Below are 19,453 nucleotides of genomic sequence, written 5' to 3' on the forward strand. Positions count from 1 at the left end.
TGTTTTTAGGAGTTGAAAAATGCACAGGGACGCTAAAAGTGGGCGATATTGACAATGTATATCTTGATTATTTTTCATTTTATTATATATTTTTTTGCATTCTTGATATTCTTGGATTTGCTAAAATGTACCTGTAAATTAGAGATGGGCCATTATGGATTTTTTGAGGCAATAACATTTATTTGCTGATACCAATAACGATCACTTGTGCGTAATACAGGATCTTTAATAGTGGTTTGTTTCCATTAATGCAGTTAGAAGCATAATAAGAAACTAAAACAATATAATACTTGTTTGTTTATTTCACCCACCCATAAATTGTACGCAGGAAAAGTACCTAACAGGGGCTGTGTTTATGGCTTGAACTTGTGAAACTAAGATTACGCCGCGTTCGATGCCGTCGGTAATTTCCAGTTCTCCTCCACACCTGCTCCTCTCAGAATGAGTTGGCGACCGGCAGTAGCCCACACACCTGAGGCTGACAGTTTAAATGTAGGTTTAATCTGTGAACTGGCTGATTGGCTGACACACTCATCGAAAGAAACTAAATGAATTGCAAAACCACACAAGTGTAAAAACGAAAAAAAGGGAAATTGTATTCATGATTTTACTTTGTTCTTCTTTAGAATTGGCTTTGTGAAGTTTTTATTTTGACCCAGTTTGACTCATAAATTAAGGCATGTGCATTTTTTTTAAATTTACTGAACCTATTGTGCCAAAAAGTTATAATATTGTTATAATTATAATATTGTTATCGTAAAACAAAACATAGTTATCAAATATGGCATCTTGTTTTCATATCCTGCCCTAGTTTGAACCGCAGGCCTCGTGCTGTGATGTGGTCCACGACTTCCTGCTGTAGGAGTTTGACACGAGCTCTGCTGCAGGTCGCTCTGGAAATCATGGAGAAAACTGAAATTTGTTGCTAGTTTCAGACATAGACTGTATGTGTATGTATATATATATATATATATATATATATATATATAAATGGACATAGCTAATCGACTGGTCGCCATGTTCCAAGTAATAAGAGAGCATGGACACGATTCGGCTCCATCGACTGTTGAAATGTTCAACAACCCGCTCTCCACGATCCTGGTGTTTTTATTTCTTTTTTTTCTTTTTTTTCCATAAATCAAGATATGAACACTTATAACTGACAAACCTGTTGAACCTCGGGGAAAGAAGGTGCCCGATTTGTCTGTCTGTCAATCAACAGGTTTGATTGACAGTGTTGCTAAAGGAGGGGGCTTTTTGGTTGCTATGATACTCGTGGTCAAAACTCTATGGGTGACTCACTTAATCGACTTCCTAAATATTGCAAATCAAAAAAGCCCCGTGGACTGTTTCAAAGGTCATAAAAGGTAGGTTAACTTAAACGTAACCTTAAGTCGCTTTTAATTAAAAGTACGTTTCAGAGACACTTTTACTTGTACAGTGTATTAGAGCTGGGCAAATCATTCAATTAATCACATTAATAAAAAATAAAAAAAAAACAACATTTTTTTTTTTTTTTTTTGGCTGTGTCGCCCAGCCCTACAGTGCATATTTATTGTCACACTGTGGAACGTTCCAGACAAAACAATAACATTTCTGTGGAGACAAGCAGGTGGCTGACCCTCCACCAGAAAAGTTACTCAGTGCATCTTTGCTTTAAGACTAAAGCTCAATGAGTCTGTTCAAATCAAAGTCCACAAAATCCATTTTTTGGAGCTTTCCATAAAATTGTTATAATGTTCCCTCTTTGCTTTTAGCAGTATGATCCTGTACAAGGCTCAACTCACCTACGTCACCCCGCGTCACCCCGCGTCACCCCGCGTCACCCCGCGTCACCCCGCGTCACCCCGCGTCACCCCGCGTCACCCCGCGTCACCCATTCTCCCATGTGATAATTCTCTATAAATATATAAAAGGAGACAAAACAATACACTACAACTTCACAAACTGTGATGTGCAGTAGTTTCATTAACAGGATGCACAATGACTGTGTTATGATAGCGCTCTGAAGGGGGAGTGACTTAGCACAGAGAGCAAAGAGAGGGGGGCGCAGAACGTCAAAAACAAAACCCAAACTTAATTTGTTGTTTTCAGTGAAGATAACATTTTCACAATAATAAAAAGTACCATGGTGATGTAATCTAGCCTCTTTAAAGGTGTTAGGTGTGTGGAGTGCACACCTGGACCGTCTTATTTTAACTTTGTGCTAAAATCAGCAGTTTTAAATTTGTGTCAGAGAAACCTTCAGGGGGACGCTCATGTTCTGGTCCCTAAATATAGAGACAGGGAGGGCATCAGGGCCAATCCACGCGGCAAGGGCAAGGAGACAGGGCTACTCATATGAATTAAAGCTGCACTATGTAACTTTCCTAATGGAGGGTGCACCACCAGGGCTGCAAGTTTAAAACGTGAACTTTGAACAGAACGTTATTAAAACATAAATCCAAAATGACAGTGCCTGATTCTTCGGTCCTTCTGTGCAGTTCTCATGTTTACGGAGGCTCGTGGTAGATCCCAGGGTTAACTCCAGCCAGCTGTTTACCTCAGTCACCATGGAGACGCACAGCTGGCCTGACAGACCATAATAAGCCTCTCCAGATGTGTGCAAACGGTTTAGCACAAATATCCACATGTTCTGGTGATTACTGAGACACTTTGGTAAATCTCAGAATATATTATCTTTACGTTTATCCTACAGCAGGGCAGTAAAGATGTAGCACGTAACTTTTCTGGTTGAGGGTCTGACACCTGCTTGTCTCCACAGCTATGTTTCACAGTATAGCATTAAACTGGTCTCATGCATGAAGACAAGCCTCAGAAGAAATGCCAGATCTGTGGAGAGGCGAGCCCACTCCCAGTATGAATGTTTGTTGTTTTTCCAAAGATTTTTAAACAGATTTCAGATTTCATTAACAAAAAAAACAAAACAAAAACAAACAAAATTCATTTCACTGTAAAGCTGCAGCAAACTAATTTTGGTAAAGCCACAATTTGTAACTTTTGAGCCAAAAATAGACTAAAATAAAAGCATTTTTTCCTTTTTTCTGGTTGTGTTTATTGCACTGAAAAATATACGTCCTTACTGTGAGCGGGCTTGCATCTCCACAAACCTGACTCTTATTTGGCCTGGAGGAGGGCCTCCTCCTGTTTGTTTCTATGGAAATGTTCTTTCTTTGGCTATACTATTCCATAGTATGGCATTGAACTCTATCTCTGTGGAGAGTGTTCCAAACTATGGTTGTAACTTTATATTTCCATGGAATCATACAGGTGATGTGCCACGTCCAGAAAGTTACTTTAATTAAGTCTTTTGACGATCAGTATTTTTTGGTTTCTATTTTTCTTTTATTTATTCATTTTTAAACTAATTTGGACACACCTGCCGGCTCTTGCCCAACGATTCATCTGATACTGATACACACTGCAGGATCCGTGCACTTTTTAAACATGCACGACTAAAGTAAAGGTGGTAGAGGAGCCAAAAATGTACCTGAGTAATAATATTTTGAAGTAATGTTACTCTTACTTGAGTACAAGTACAAAGTAGTGGTCCAAGAAATTACTCAAGTAAGAGTAAAAAAGTATCTGGGAACAATACTCCTCAAGCAAAACTAACTTAAAGAGTAACTGTTGGGACGTAACAACTGATTCATAATTTGAAGTTATTGTAAATTGAAAATACCAGATTAGTGCATTACTTAAGGTTTGTCCTTCAAAGGACAGACATAAAAATGAGACAAACTAAATCATATCTGAAGGAGCAGTGCAAGAAACACAAATGTTCAGATCATTGCAAATTGTCAACATAAAGCTTTTGTTACTTGTAGATTTGTACTGTTAATTCAATATAAATATTACTCAACTAGGAGTAAAAATATGTACTTTTCAGAGTTTTTTTCTAGCAGCAATTTCTTTAAAAAGTTACTCGAGTAAATGTAATTGAGTACTACCCACCTCTGACTATACTATTACTAAAAAGTCTATTAGATGACAGAACAAATGTACCAGGATTCATGTTTCACAGCTTCAGAATTAGCCTATTTGTGTTGAATGATAAAGTTGAATATGCAGCCGTATTATTCAAATTGTCAACAGACGATGTGTTCTTTTCAGGTCTGCGCCGAACAATGAAAAGGTGAATTAACTGTGAAACTGTGAACTAGGAGCAGTTTCAATAGAGCCACAGTCTGAGCTAGTGTTCTCACGATACTACAATTTCAAACTCCATTTCTATACTAAGGAATAACTCGATACTCAAAACCGATTCCGATACCAGAATGCTAATAAAAACACTCTTTTGATATGGATACAAAACAAACAAACAAAAAAAAACAAAAAAACAATCACATACATCTGACAAAATTGGACTTGTGCTGAAGAGTTTTACAACGTTTTTTTTAAAATCTACACCAGAACTAGTTTAAGATCATTAGATGGTAACTAAAACTAAAACTACCTGCGTTAATATACAGCAAAGAACAGAAAGTGCCTGCATAAAGCCGTGTATTTACTGTCATGCAGTGGATGAATGAACTGCTTGTTACCGTATACAGGTGTTCAGGGTCTTAACATTCATATTTTTATTTTTATGACACACTACTGTTTGTGTTTTTACAGTTTCTTTTCCAATAAAACCTATTGTGCTTTTAAAAATCAAAGTGCTTTATACACAGAAACTTAGAAACAATGACTTTTTATTCAAAATTGATTGCAGGAACATGTAAATATTTGAACGCACACTAAAAAATATTATAGGCCGTCCTACTGACTGATCCTCTGAACGCTACAGGTCCCACACATGTGCTGTTTCAAGTCTCAACTCTGGTATTTACAGATTCAGCATCATTATGTTAACTATACACATTTGAAACAATGCATTTTACAGTACTGTCTTATTTCTATGACTGAATAACCACAAACTGAAAATGAACTAAATTCAGTTCAAATTCAACACAGTGTAGAAGAGAAATGGACAATACTTTTAACTCTGTAGAGCCTGAGAGCCTCTGGATACTTGAAACCACAAAGCACAAACATCAGTCCAGTTATTCCTATTTTAAAAATAAATATGACCAAAAACAAAGTAAAATGCCATTCAAATATTTACCTTTTACATAAACAGCAGACTCCTCCTGCCTCTCCCACATGTGGATTAACATGAAGCAGCCGTCTCCAAACACGAGTTATAAGTCACATGTGGTGCCTCCATATTGTTTCTCTCAGTTGTCTGTATGTCCACACTCTGAACAGTCATATTAAATATAGTTATGAGTTAGACCGACATAACAAAAGAGGATAAAGAGGATTTGTGTCTGTAGAGTTAGTCTTTAGTTTGAAGCAGGATAGAATGACAAATATCTCCTTTTAAATGTTTAAGCTGACTTAGCAGTGAGTCTGGGTGGAGTCGGTGGAGGAGTAAAGTTCAGCTGATCACGAGCCACAGCAGCGAATATCTGCAAATCAAAACAAAACAAACTCGATGAATCATTTGCATCTTTTCAACAAATATGATGACAGTTTTGCACCAAAGCAGTACTGACACAATGTGCAGGTGCTTCCTCTGAGAAAAACTCTGACAAAGTCTGTTGCTGCCAACAAAGTGTTGGCAATGAAGGTTATTGGCTGTAAAGCTTTACAAACCTATTGCTAATATTGTTACAAACCCAAGCACAGTGAAGATCAGCTAAAAAGAAACGTTTTCCTCCTAATATAAAGGATTACACCTTTTGACAAACCCAGAGGCATAAACACATTTGATGAGTGAGACCTTCAGTTCCTCGTTTTGTGCTATATGTTAACTCAAACTTAATACGTTAAATCAAACTTATGAGTCCTGGCCAGACTTTAGTAATGTAAAGTTTTTAATGTACCACTGATGAGCAGATGTTATAGCCACAGCTTAAAGCAGACGACAACATTACGCCTTTGGGGTTTGAACCGACAACCTTTGTGTTATTGGGCAATGCATGTCCAGTGCTCCTGGGGCTTTGGACACCTGCTTTTTCAGTGCGTCTGTTAGTTCATATTTTGTGTCATGTTTTTCACAAACTGGGGCTGTGTAATTTAAACATCACTGCTCCTCTGTTCATTCATACACACATCCACAGAGGAGAGAGAGAGGAAAGATGTGAGGCAGAAAGAGAGGAAGAGAGAAAGAGAGAGGGGAGGGGGGTGTACAGAGACATAGGAGGTGGAGGAAGATGAGAGAGAGGGATGAGGAGAGAAACAAGTTAGGAAGATGGGGACAAGTGCAGGCTGAGATGAACTGAGAGAGGAAGGGAGGGAGAGAAAGATGAAGAGTAGGAGAGAGATGCAGAGAGGGGGAGACGATGTTGTATGATTTTGCTCCCAGGTGAAAATCTGTGTAACATGAATATGCATCAGGAGCATACGGCGAGGAAAGACAGGATGAAAAAAAGAAAGGATGAAAAAATTACGAGATGAAAAAGTGGGTCAGTGACGAAAGTGCCAAAGAACGAGCGATAAAATGTTCGTCCCCCGCAGAGCTCACGAGACCAACATCAGATCTGTGATTTCTGTGGAGGAGAGAAGAAAGGCAGAATGGCTGTGAAGGAGGTGAGAGAGAGGAGGGAGGAGGAAGAGGAAGAAGAGAGAGGGGGGCAAGAGAGGAGGGTGGAGGAAGAGAAGGGAAAGAGCCGGTGGAGGAAGTAAAGGGAGGGGGTGTGGTGATGAAAGGGGGCGGTGGCACAGGAGAGAGGGAGAGGAGAGATGTGGGAGAATTGGAAAAAGAGGGAGAGAAAGGGGGGAAGAGGGAGAAGGGTCAAGAAAGGGAGGGGAAGAGGAGCCAGAGGTGACGAGAGGGGAGCAGTGGCGAGAGAGGGAGAGGAGAAAGGGGAGGGAGCATGGGAAGGTGGGAGGAGGAGAGAAGGGTGACAGAGGACACAGGTGAAGAAGACGGAGAGGAAGAGAGGAGAGAGGATGGAGAGAAAGAGAGGGGGACAGTGGGAGAGAGGACAGAGGACACAGGTGAAGAAGACGGAGAGGAGGAGAGTGGGAGAGAGGACAGAGAGGAGAGAGACATGTGAATAGAAAGGAGAGCACAGAGGAGAGGGACAGGTGAAGAGAAGGATGGGAGAGAGGACAGAAAGGAGACAGGTGAAGAGGAAGGAGAGGAGGAGAGAGGACGGAGAGACAGACAGGTGATGAGGAAACAGAAGGGGCGAGTGGGAGAGAGGACAGAGAGGAGCGAAACAGGTCAGAGGAAGGAGAGGAGGAGTGTGGGAGAGAGGAGAGAGACAGGTGTGAGAAAGACGAGGAAGGAGAGGAGGAGTGTGGGAGAGGACAGAAAGGGAGAGAAGGTGAAGAGAAAGCAGAGGAGGAGAGAGACGGGTGTAGAGGAAACAGAAGGGGCGAGTGGGAGAGAGGAGAGAGACGGGTGAGAGGAAGAGTGTGGGAGTGGACAGAGGGGAGAGAGACAGGTGAGAGGAAGAAGAGGAGGATAAGTGCCGTGGTGATGGAGGGGAGAGGTGACCTAGATTTGGTGGCACAAAAACAGAACCAAACCGGTGCGTGATGAATGCTGCCTCACACTTCATCTGTGGAGCAGATTTTACCAGATCTGGCAACTCGCCCCAGACTCAGAAAACACATAACCTATTTATACACCTGCAAAATACACAGACGTAACACACATAATAATGAGAAACACACGATTACAGGAAATGATAAGGAAAAATTCAAAATGGGGCTGAAAAATTTGGGAAAAATATAGTGTATATATAAAATAATTGTGATATTTTTTGGACAAGCTTTGAGATTTATGTTTTATTAATCAGATTCTGTTCAAAGTTCACATTTTAAACATGTCCAGGAAAATTAATAAAATTAATAAAACCACTGAAATGCACTGACAAACTAATACTAATAATAATAATAATTTGAGCAAACTAAAATTTACAAATAAAAACAGAACAAACCTGTCAATTGAGTTTCTTTTGAACAAAATCCAGCGCAAATCTTTATCACTAAAATCACTACATTTAATACTTTTGAGTTTTGATTTTGCTCGGTATCTATACTTTTATTTAAGTAACAAATTGAGTACTTCTTCCACCACTGCATTTCAGAACATGTTTGTACATATCTAAAGTACAGAGTTAGCAGTTTTTATGCAGAATAACACAGGAAGTTTTGTTGTTTGTGGAGGAAATTATGGTACTGGAAAAACTGCAGCGTTAATAGCGTTGAGTTTAATTATGACATCATCACAAAGTGTCATTTTGGGGCTGGTTTGAGAAACGGTTTTAGTCTCGCTAATGAAGCTACTGCACATCGCATCAGGTTTGTCAAGTCGTGCATTGTTTTGTGTCATGCTTTTGTACATTTATGAGAACTGGAGAGATCGCTAGATTACTCAAACATGCACGGATGACGCCTAAACCCTCTTCAGGCGCGTTTTTTGATGAAGGAACAACATTATAACTTGGTCGAAAGCTCCAAAAAGTTGATTCTGCATAACACCCTCTCTTTAACGTTCCTTTGTGTTTTTGTGATCTTAAATCCCCCTAATTTGTAAGTCCATGTTTTATAATTAGCTGTTGGTTTCTCCTTTCATTATATTAATTAGTCTCCTCCTGATCTGGCTTCTGTCTGCGTGCTGCTAACGACTTTCGGCTCAGAGGTTAAATGACTTCAGGACATGTTCAGATAATTTTCATGTAATTGTTCTTAATAGATTAGCCTTGGACCGACTCTTACGGTTCAATCTGCTCCGGGCTTCTAGATCTAATTTGACCTTAAAGTCTCTGTACCTGATTTTTACTGTCTTTAAAAACGTGAAAATCATAACTTATTCATTTTAAACAGTTTGCAGTGGTCCAAAGTTATTCCTCACTTACCTCATGCATTCAGAGCGTCCGACTTATCCGAGTTTATAAACGCTTTTCTGTTTTACCTTCACAATATTGCTAACAAGAACTAGCATGCTAAACTGCACTCTTCCTGATTATCGGACAGTAAACTGCTTTATAATTAGATGCAGACAGTGCTAGTGTTGTCACAATATAAACATTTCGATACCAAGGAATAGACTCGATACTCAATACCAATTCTGATACCACAATGATAATAAAAAAAAAAAAACAACTTTAAAAAACGGACTTTATTTAGACAACAGAATGTGATTTTCAACATTAAATCCTAGTACTTGCTCAAATACATGGGAAGAAATCTAGTACAGGACCTTTTAATCTGAACTTTTCCTTTGTCTCATGCACATTTTTGGAGTTTTTTTTGTTTTTTTTTTAGCTAACCGCAGACCAAAAATCCCATCTGCTGAAGCGAGTGATGGGAGTCGTATTGAGAGATGAACAAGGCGTAATTGCTCGACCTTTGGAGAAGATTTTTTGGCTTTGGTCCGGCGCAGAGACGTCTCAAAAGAAGCGTTTTTGTATCTGGCTAATGGGCGGCGCACTTTCTGAGGCTTTTCAGATACATGCTACGCTAATCGCTACAGATGTGACGTTTGACAAAGAAACAGGAAGTGATTCTGAAATGAAAGGAGCCACGTTTAAGCTGTTTTGCATTCATTTTAACGCTTAAATGGATCTTTATGCGTTTGGTTTGGCAACTTCAACATGGCTGTGCACATGGGAGACTGGAGTGTTTTTAGTTCCGTTATTGGGATTGTGAGATTAATTGTGATTTAATTAAAGTTGCTACAGCTCAAATCTTATATTACAACAAAAATAACAAAAAAAAATATAAAAAATATATAAAATTTAATATCTTGTTCCAGGTTTAATATATTAAACAATAAGTTGATATGTCCTTACGATTAGCTGTAAGATTCTGTCCAATGCTCCGCCCAACAAGCCTACGTCATCCATGCTCCCACACGACCATTCTCCATAAATAGAGAAAAAACATGATACAAAACAATATACTACAACTTCACAAACCTGGTGCGATGTACAGTCGTTTCATTAACACTGATTGTAATGTGATAGAACTGTGAAGGGGCTGTGACTTTTGATTCAGAGCGTCAAAAAAAGTGAAAAAAAAAAAAGATCAGATCCCGTTCTCGATATAAACATGATTGGTAGAGCAGTCAGATCCACTGGCCCACAGGTTGACGGTGCGATTCCAGCTCCCACAGATGAATCCTGCTGTTGTGTCCTTGGGCAAGACACTTAACCCCCCCCTCGCCCTGAGTGCACACTGTGTACTCTGGTGTGTGAATGTGTGTGTGAATGGGTGAGTGGTTCTTTGATGTAAAGCGCTATATAAAAATGTGAAGCGTAAGATGAGAGGAGGGAAAGGAGAGAGGGAGAGAGAGATGAGAGGAGGAGGGGGGGAAGAGAGGGGGAGGCTGAAGAGAGGAGAGAGAGAGAGTGGAGGAAGGGATGGAGGAGGAGGGGGAGAGAGTGGGGAAGAGGAGAGAGGGAGAGAGAAAGGAATAAGAGGGAAAGTCTAAAGAGAGGGAGGGTAAGAGGAGGAGAGAGAGAGAGGAGCAACGGGAGAGGGGAAAAGGGGGAGAAGAGGAGGAGGATGAAGAGGAGGAGAGGGGGCGAGAGGAGGAAGTGGTGGAGAGAGAATGGGAGAGAACGGCAGGGGAGGAAGGATGGAGAGAGGAGGGGGGAGAATGAGAGGAAGGAGGAGAGAAGAATAAGAGACAGAGGGAGGAGAGGAGGAACGCTTACAAAAGCTTTTAGGATTACTTCACATGTCAAGATTATTCAATATGCAGTAATCCAAAAACATTCATCTTGTCTTTTTGTCACATTTTTAACATAAAAAAACATGGATTATTTTTTAAGACGATTCAGTAGGAGATGTATTTACCTCGTTGACGTGTTGGCTCACTGCATGGGGCCAATAATTGTGAATAATAGTAAAATTGTGAATTCGATTTTGTGAAATGCCTTCATCCTTATGTTGTTTTGTCTCAGTTTTGGTATTTTTCTGTGACAGTTTGTTGATCCTATTCTCAGCGCCGATTTCCCCTAGAGCCCAGATCAGAGGTCCTTCAGATCAGCCAGTCAGAGGCCAGCACACACGCTACATGTGCTAGTGCTAAAATTAGCCCTCTCCAGTCCACATCTGCCATGACGCACTAGCGCTGACAGGTAGCCATGACGCTCACGCCGCTTACACACACTCCCCCTCTCATTCAAATACACTCACTTACTCCTGCTAATGCAAACAACAGGGTAAACATTGGACAGTGCTTTATAATGAAAGATAATGTTATGCTATGTAAACATTTACAGATTTTAATCATGTTTAAATCTACACAACAAGGCAAAAGTTTGGACACACTGTTTCATTTATATTTTCTTTATTTCCATAATTATTTACACTCTAGATTCTCATTGGAAGCATCAAAACTATGAATGGCACATACGGAATGTAGTAAACAAAAAAATAAACTCAAATTTTTGATCACTGCTTTGCACTTTTCGCATTTCTTGACCCTGCCAAGGCACAGCTGTGAAGTGAAAACTATTACAGGAGACTTCATCATGAAGCTCACTGAGAGAAGGCCAAGGGTTTGCAGCACTGTCAACAAATCCAAGGTTGGCTACTTTGAGGATTTTAATCTAAAATGTAAAAAAAAATAATATTTAAGTTCTTTTTTTCTTTGCTAATTAATTAATTCCACATATCGTGCGTGACATATTTTATGTCTTCTCTATGTATCTAAAATAGAAAATAGTAAACATAAAGAAAAAAGCTTTGAATGAGAAACTGTGTCCAAACTATTGACTGGTAATTTCATCATTAAAAACATACCTGGAGTTCTGTTCAAACAATAGAAATGATAAAAAGAGGAAGAGACATTTGAAAGTCTGTGATTTTTGGCATATAAATCTGAGTGTGATCGCATGCGATGCCGTGGGATCTATAAAAAGGCAACTTGATGTGGGATTGTGCGCTCCTGTCCGTTAATTCTGGCTCCTCTCTAGAGCAGATCACCTCTGCCTCGTCTCTGAAAACTCCATACACAAGGTGCAGTCTGAGGAGGTTTGTGTTTAGTGCACGATGGATACAGATCCTTTTACTTTATATTTCCAAGAAATATCAAGTAATGGTCCTGACTGAATCACAACTGTCTTTGGGGAATAGACACAATGGTTTGTATTTTTTGTTTTATATTATATAAAGCAAAGCTGATGCCATAATCGCTGGACATAAAGCAAGAGTTCAAGTTTCAAAGACACTGCTGTTATTTGCACGGACCTGTATCAAAGCTCTACTACCCCTCTTCATCCTCCTCTGCCCTCACAAACATCACCACAGCGTCGCCTCTGCACAGCGCCGGGCCAGCGCCGTTCTGCCATTCACTATCCCTGCACATGCACACACACACACACACACACACACACATGAATCACAGCCCACAAGTCCTCTGCCCCCCCTCCCACACACACACACACACACACAAGCACCTGGACCACAGCCCGCGAGTCCTCTGAGCCTCCTCGCATCTCACACACACACACACACACACCCACACACACTGGGATCACAGCCCACATGTCCTCTGCCCCTCCTCACGCGCGCGCACACACACACACACACACACACACAAACACCTGGACCACAGCCCGTGAGTCGACTGCCCCTCTTCACGTCACACACACATCCAGACCGCGGTGGTGTTTGTCTGTCCTTCTCCTTACACACCAACTGGTATCTCGTCCTGACACACTCAAAGCACCCAAAGCCCCTCCCTCTTTGCCCCGTGGGACAGTCAAACCCACTGCTCACTCTGCTCATTATCGGGTCATGTTTAGGTAAATCTCATTCTGAACTCTCTTTGCATTGTCCTTTTTATGATTAAATGAAGCCGTTAAAAGGGCGTGACCTGAGGTGGGATCATGTGCACAGATTTTTGCTCCAGGTGTAATCTATGACGAAGAAAGTCTCAATATTTTTCTACACACTTTAAGTTTGTGTGCATCAGGTTTGTCAAGTTGCTGTGTACAATTTTGTATTTTTTGCATGCTCTTGTATATTTATGAAGAATTGTCATGTGGGAGATGTCAGTGGTGATGTGGGCTTGTGAGCAGAACATTGCACAAAATCAAACTGCTAACCATATAGAAAGACCCGGGAGAGATCAATAAAATACTCAAACAGGCATGGATGACGTATAAAACCTCTTCAGGCATGATCTTGACGAGGGGACAACTTAATAGACATGATAGAAAGGGATAAAAAATGCAGAATAGCCCCACTTTAACTTGAAATATTAAATCATGTTCAGTTATCACAGTTATGACATGTCCCTCCTCTGGTCATGTCCCTGAGGAGCTGGGGTCTGTCGTCCATCACCCTGCTCTATAAGACTTCAGGACAGTGCATTAGATTATATGGACCTGTCTCTGTCTCTGCATTGATCTTTTCAGTCTGGAGTCAATGAAAGCCATCGACACGACAGCGCGACACTTTGAGTTATTACAGACAGAGCCGAGCTGATGCTGAGCAGTGGAACATCAGAGGAATGGTGCTTTTGACTGAAAAATATGCTCAGGTTTTGGATTTCTGAACTTGATTAGAGGCGAGAGAGATATCCGAATATGGATAATATCACAATTGTGGTTTCGGAGATGTGCAAAATTAGAATTTTGAGTATTTTGTTTGTAGTAACAGCTATTTTAAAAGAGGCTGAAAAAAGGCTGATTAAAAATAAATTTGCATTGCAGACTTTTAAATAATTGGATAAAGTGTTTTTTCTTTTGTTTCTTTGGTCTGTAATGAAAATGATTGTCCTTTTTCGTTGTACATTATGCTAAGTTGTACAAGTAAATTTACTGAAGCCAACTATCATAGGTAGATTAAGGGCCCATTTACACTGATCTATGTTATAATGTTTCCTTATCATTGGTTTCATTCACACATATTTCGCACACAAACCCTGCATATTTAGTTCTTCTCTCAAACAGAAAACACTCTGTTCCACCTTGTGATGTCATGTGGTAATACAGGAAGTGCTCCATTGTGTTTTCAAACTCTATACACCTTCACTATAATCATTTGGATAATTTCAGCCCTGGAATTGCCAACCTCTACTGAACTAAAGGTAAAAGCTCGCTGTTAGCTGAAAACTACCACTTCTCATCATCACAAGGTGAAAAAGAGCGTGTTGAGGTTTGGAAATGTAGACAGATTAATAAAGGGTTATTCAAACATGTTGGAATGAAACAAAACACAACTCCAGGTATGTTTTTGAGAAGGTAACAGCATTATAACAGTCCATTTTGTATAATATAGGAGCTTTAAACTCCTATTCTCTTTAACCTCTTATTAAAGCGCTGTATCTGAACTCTTCCCATGTATTTGAGCAAAATGTGTCTTTCCTCAGTACAGATATATTGTATAAGCAGCTCGTCAAAATAAGTCAGCTGTGTACTGTCTGCATCTAATTATAAAATGTTTTTTGTCTGATACTCAGGAAGTGTGTGTTAGCATGCTTGTTGTCACGGCAAGACCTCTGGTATCTGATTTTTACTGTCTTAAAAACGTAAGAAACATAATTAGATCATTTTAAACGGTTTGGAGAGGGTCAAAGTTATTTCTCACTTAGCTTATGCATTCTGAGCATCCTAATTATTTACCGCGATGACCGGACCAACAACTGGCATGCCAACATGTGCTTCCTGATTATTGGACAATAAATGCTTTATAATTAGATGCAGACACTACACAGCAGACTTATTTTGAGCTCAGGAGCTGCTTGTACAATATATCTGTACTGGGACAAGACACATTTTGCTCAAAAACATGTGGAAAAAAACGGGTACAGGGCCTTTAACATTTGCTGTGTAAACTGAATTATAAAAAATCACTATAAGATATTTTTCCCCAGATGTTTCAGCGATAATTTGAGTGATAATTTGAGGTTAGTAGACGGTTTTGTTCTCTTTGAAAAGGTCACCATTCTCTAACAAATGTTTTGTGTTGTGTTTCTGTGGCGAGGGGACATGCCATTTCAATGTACAAATCCTGATTTATCAAATTTGGCGAGCGCAGTGGAAATTCAATCAGATGTTATTATTTCAGCTGATCGATGTTCAAAGTGTCCTTGCAATGAACCAAACATGTGACAAATGACGGATCGTGTAATTAAGCTGTTTGGATACCAGCTCTGGGGTTACCGCAGCAACAATCCTGCAAAAAATACAGTTTAACGACAACCCAAATCATTTTTAGTCCTTCGTTTTGTTTTTGCAGGTGAAATATGGCTGTGTCTGTCTGTCGCTGGTGTAAATAAACATGTTTAACTCAAACCTAATTATCTCCTAAAGGACTGAGTCTCGGCCATTTTGGATTTGTTGTCGTCTTCTTCATCCACTTAAAAAAAACAAACAGCCATGAACTAAATGGTGTGTTAGATTTCATATTGTATTGTGGAACAGGCTGCAAATGTTTTTCAAATTCCAGTATTTGTACGGCTGCACGATTTGGGGAAAAATATCTAATTGGGATTTTTCTTTGGGATTAGAATTGCGATTTATGTTTTAATAATAGGAATCTGTTCAAAGTTCACAAGTAAAACACGTTCAGAAGAATTGACAAAAAAAAGTTTGTACAGATCAAAACTACAGGGTGAGCAGTTTTTATGCAGAATATGACTCCATGGAGACACTGGGAGGGCATCTGACACACAGGGAGGGCATCTGACACATGGACATTTCAGAACATGTTTCTAAACGTTTGGCGCCTTTATGATTCGATAACTGCACCTGCTGAAATAGTGATTTAAATTCAGTTGTGTCACCCCAGTCTTGTGTCTACTGTGTGTTCTGTGTGTGTCGTTGTGTATAGTTGTGTCCTGTGGAGGTGTACTGGAGGTGTGAGCAGACAGAGTGAATTAAAGAGCAGTGCGTGACCTCTGACCCCTGTGTCCGCCTTTCGTATCGCCCGGAGGAACACCGCATCCATCACGGCTCTGGCTCCCCTTTAAAAACTACACTCCTCTTTCACCGCGTCTCCTCTTCCTTCATTCTTTCCCCTCTCTTATCTCTCTCCATACCCTCAGCCCCCCTTTCTCGCTTCACTGCGTTTCTGTCTATCTCTTTGTCTCTCTTTGTCCCTCCTTTCCTCTCTCGCTGTCCCCTGCTTTCTCTCTTTACCCCGTCTTTCACCCTGTCTGTACTTTCCTCTGTTCTTTTTCTTCTCCACTCTTACCTCCTTCTTTCACCGTCCTTGATTGTTGTCTCTTCGTCTACAGGGGGTAGAGGGAGGGGGTCCTTCCATTCTTCATCTCTCACTCTCCCTCTCTATCTCCCTCTTCTATCTTCTATCTATTTTTCCTGGTTTAGAGTCTGCTACAAACTTATCTCTAATGCCGTGTTCAAACCGCAGCATCAGGGACGTCGGGTTTACATGAAAGTCTATGGGGGGACGCACGTCTAGGCTAGTCCAACGTTTACGCATCAACGAGTTTCAAACATCTGCCTCAACAACGAAAAGCGTCCGACTTGAGACGTTTGATGCCGCGGTGTAAACTCCGAATAAGACAGGATTTGCTAATTACATCTATTCAAATTGTGATGTTGATTTGATTTTGATCTCGCAGCCCGTGTAACAAACTAAACTAAAACGGCGGCTCTTTTGTAGGTTTTCCATAGACTGTTCTAGACTAAACTAAAATGGCGTCTCTCTCTCTTTTCCTTAGGTTTTCCGTACAGACCTGATCACAGCCATGAAGCTCCCAGACTCTGCTCCTCTGGCACTGGAAGACTTCTACCTCCTCACTGACCCCTGGAGGCAGGAGTGGGAAAAGGGAGTACAGGTGCCCGCGAACATGGAGGCTATACCCCAGCCAGTGGTCAGGTAGGATCTAAATACTGCTGCTGCTACTACTACTCCTACTTCTGTTACTGTTACTCCTTCTACGCCAGGAAAACCGGAGAGCTGGCCCAGTTTAAACATTTTTTTCAAACTGCACACAAATCTGGGATCTATGTTTGATATTTCGTGAATTAAATACTTGAATACCTGCTGCCTGTAACCGCACTGTCCGATTTACATTAGCTGCAGACTAGGAGAGGCATTCAACTGCACTGCTAACAGACAGGAAAATAGTAGACCTGAACTTTTACTCACTCATTTTAGATCAGCAGCGAATGACAATGCATTGTTTTGGTCCGCGACGTGAAACTGAAACCTACCAGATCTTCAATGTGTATTTGTGCTGCAGAGAATGGTGTATTGTAGTGAGGAATGCAGTTTTTAGCTTGTCTGAAAATCAAATGCTCAGTGTGAGTGAGATGTCAGTTACATCTGCCAAAAGAGTTATTATATGGTAGTTGTTTTTTTTTTAGCAATTAAACTGCAAAGTTTTATTGTTAATACTGCAGTACTAGACTCCTCTGAACGTCTTGTAGCCCCTGTTTGGCTCTTTGACCTGGTGTAGACTTTGACAAGAGTGGTCTGACTGGTGTGGGGGCAAAAACATGTGGTCTGGTGGGAACAAAATACTACTACTACTTATTGCTACTGCCTATTGCTACTTACTACTACTACTACTTCTACTACTACTGACTTACTACTACTACTTACTAACTACTGCTTCTGCTTCTGCTGCTGCTGTGTTGAAATAGGAGTATTATGTGTCGTGATGTTTCTTTTGCACTACAGTATTGATTTCACAGACGGCTGAATCAATTTGTTTTGGTTTGATAAATGTTTGTAAGTTTTGAAGCTTATTTGGACAAGTTAAACATGTTTGTTGAAGTGTGGCACTTGAAGTTTCCATTGTTGTAGTCCAGGACTGGATTGTCCCTCTCAGAGTTCAGATGAGCATGACTGCCCAAGTGCCCCGTCAAGTCCCCTCACTCACCACTTACGCAACGCCTGTTTTTTTTTTTTGCGTCATCACTTTAAATGACTTTCTAAATAATGTTTTTTTCCTTCAAAAGTTAAACTCAACAGTAGACAAATATGTATGTCTATAAATTATACATTGTTTTAGAATAAAGTTGCATTTCATTTCTTTGTATTTGAACAAAAAAACACTCAAATGTCCTGAGGTTTGACTGTAAAACTTTCCTTAGTGAGTCTCCTGTGTCAGAGATGGTTCATGAATAATAAAATGAATAAAATTACACCTTTATCTCTACTTTAAATTTGGATTACAGCTTTTTCCAAAGGATGACTGTGGAGGAAGACATTTTGCATGTTTGTGTTAAATGGAAGTGATTAAAAGTTTGTATTATTTATGTTGAGGAAAGTCAGTTTAGTGTCATTCTGATAGCGAAACTTGTATCGGCAAAAGCTCCAATACCACAGATTTTTCAGGTATCTGTATTGGCAAGTACTCAGACCAAATCACTGATCTAACATTGTGTTTTCCAGAATGAAAAACCGTAGATGCGAGCACTGCCACTGTTGACATGCGTGGCTAATGCTAACGCTAACACCCACAGCAGATTAAATTTAGACTGTGGAGGCTCTGCAGACACTTAAAACACGCTAATAACAACAGAAATGGCATTTGTGTTAACTCTTTGATACCTACATTTAGCCTTTAAAATAAATACGTAGAGAGCAGCCCGACAACAGGCTAACACTGGGTTTGTTTACTTTGCATAATTAGCCATGCGCTCCGAGAATGATCGTCTTTTTACAGGCCTCACCGCTGTTTTTATCCAGGTTCTGTGGTAGAAAATAAATGCACTTAAATCGGCAGAATCATCATCAAGACCATTAGACATCTGACTAATACTTTAGTCTCCAAAATCTCTTTTATCCTTGTAGATTTTCTTCAGAGATATTCTTTTATTTTTGCTGTTGTGCTGTAATGAAATTGAGTAGCTTTAGTCGACTTCTTCAAACTGTATGATATTGGACTAGTATCAGTATCTGTGACTACACTAAGGCCAAGTATCGGTATCGGTATCGGAACAACACTAAATTCAATAACGACAGACTTGGGGCTTATGACTAAACGAAATGAAATATAAAATCGCCTTTGCCCTACACATGATCCAACTGTGTCAAAACAAATATGTTAGTTTAAACGAGAAAAAAAACAAAACAACTCCTGTCCCTCCTTCTCTTTCTCTCTCCTCTTCTCTCTCTTTTTTTGTTACATTTTTCCTCATCCGACACGGAGTTTATGGAGGTTTGTGTTGAAATCCTCTGACATCATCTCTTTTCCCTCCCTCTCTCGTCCTCTCTTTCCCCACGCTCTATCCCATCCCTCTCTTTCTTGTGTCTTGTGTTTATGGAGTTTCCTCAGACTTCCTCTCTCCTCTACTGTTTGTCTCTCTCCTCTCCCTCTTTTTGTGGCATATTTCCCCCCCTCCCACCCCATCTCTTTTCCTCTTTTTTCTCTCCCTCACTCTTTTTTCTCTCTTTTCCTTTGTTCCCTCTCTCCTTCCTTTTCTCTCTCTCTCATTTCTTCTCGCTCTCTTTCCTCTCTGTCTTTCCCTCTCTTGTCCGTGGTGTTGTGGTGAGACAGGGAGGCATTCGGAAACCT

At 40.3% G+C, this 19,453-nt stretch overlaps 1 protein-coding gene across 1 annotated transcript in view; it reads left to right on the plus strand.

Annotated features, from left to right (window-relative positions):
- jade2 (jade family PHD finger 2) overlaps positions 1-19,453 on the plus strand; it is a 143,193-nt gene that overhangs the window by 22,463 nt on the left and 101,277 nt on the right. Inside the window, exon 4 of the mRNA XM_033978797.2 lies at positions 16,646-16,803. Within this exon, the coding sequence (XP_033834688.1) occupies positions 16,646-16,803 (158 nt within the window). The remainder of the gene's footprint in view (positions 1-16,645; positions 16,804-19,453) is intronic.

Source organism: Periophthalmus magnuspinnatus, chromosome 14, assembly GCF_009829125.3.
Source record: "Periophthalmus magnuspinnatus isolate fPerMag1 chromosome 14, fPerMag1.2.pri, whole genome shotgun sequence".
In the NCBI taxonomy this organism is placed as follows: Eukaryota; Metazoa; Chordata; class Actinopteri; order Gobiiformes; family Gobiidae; genus Periophthalmus; species Periophthalmus magnuspinnatus.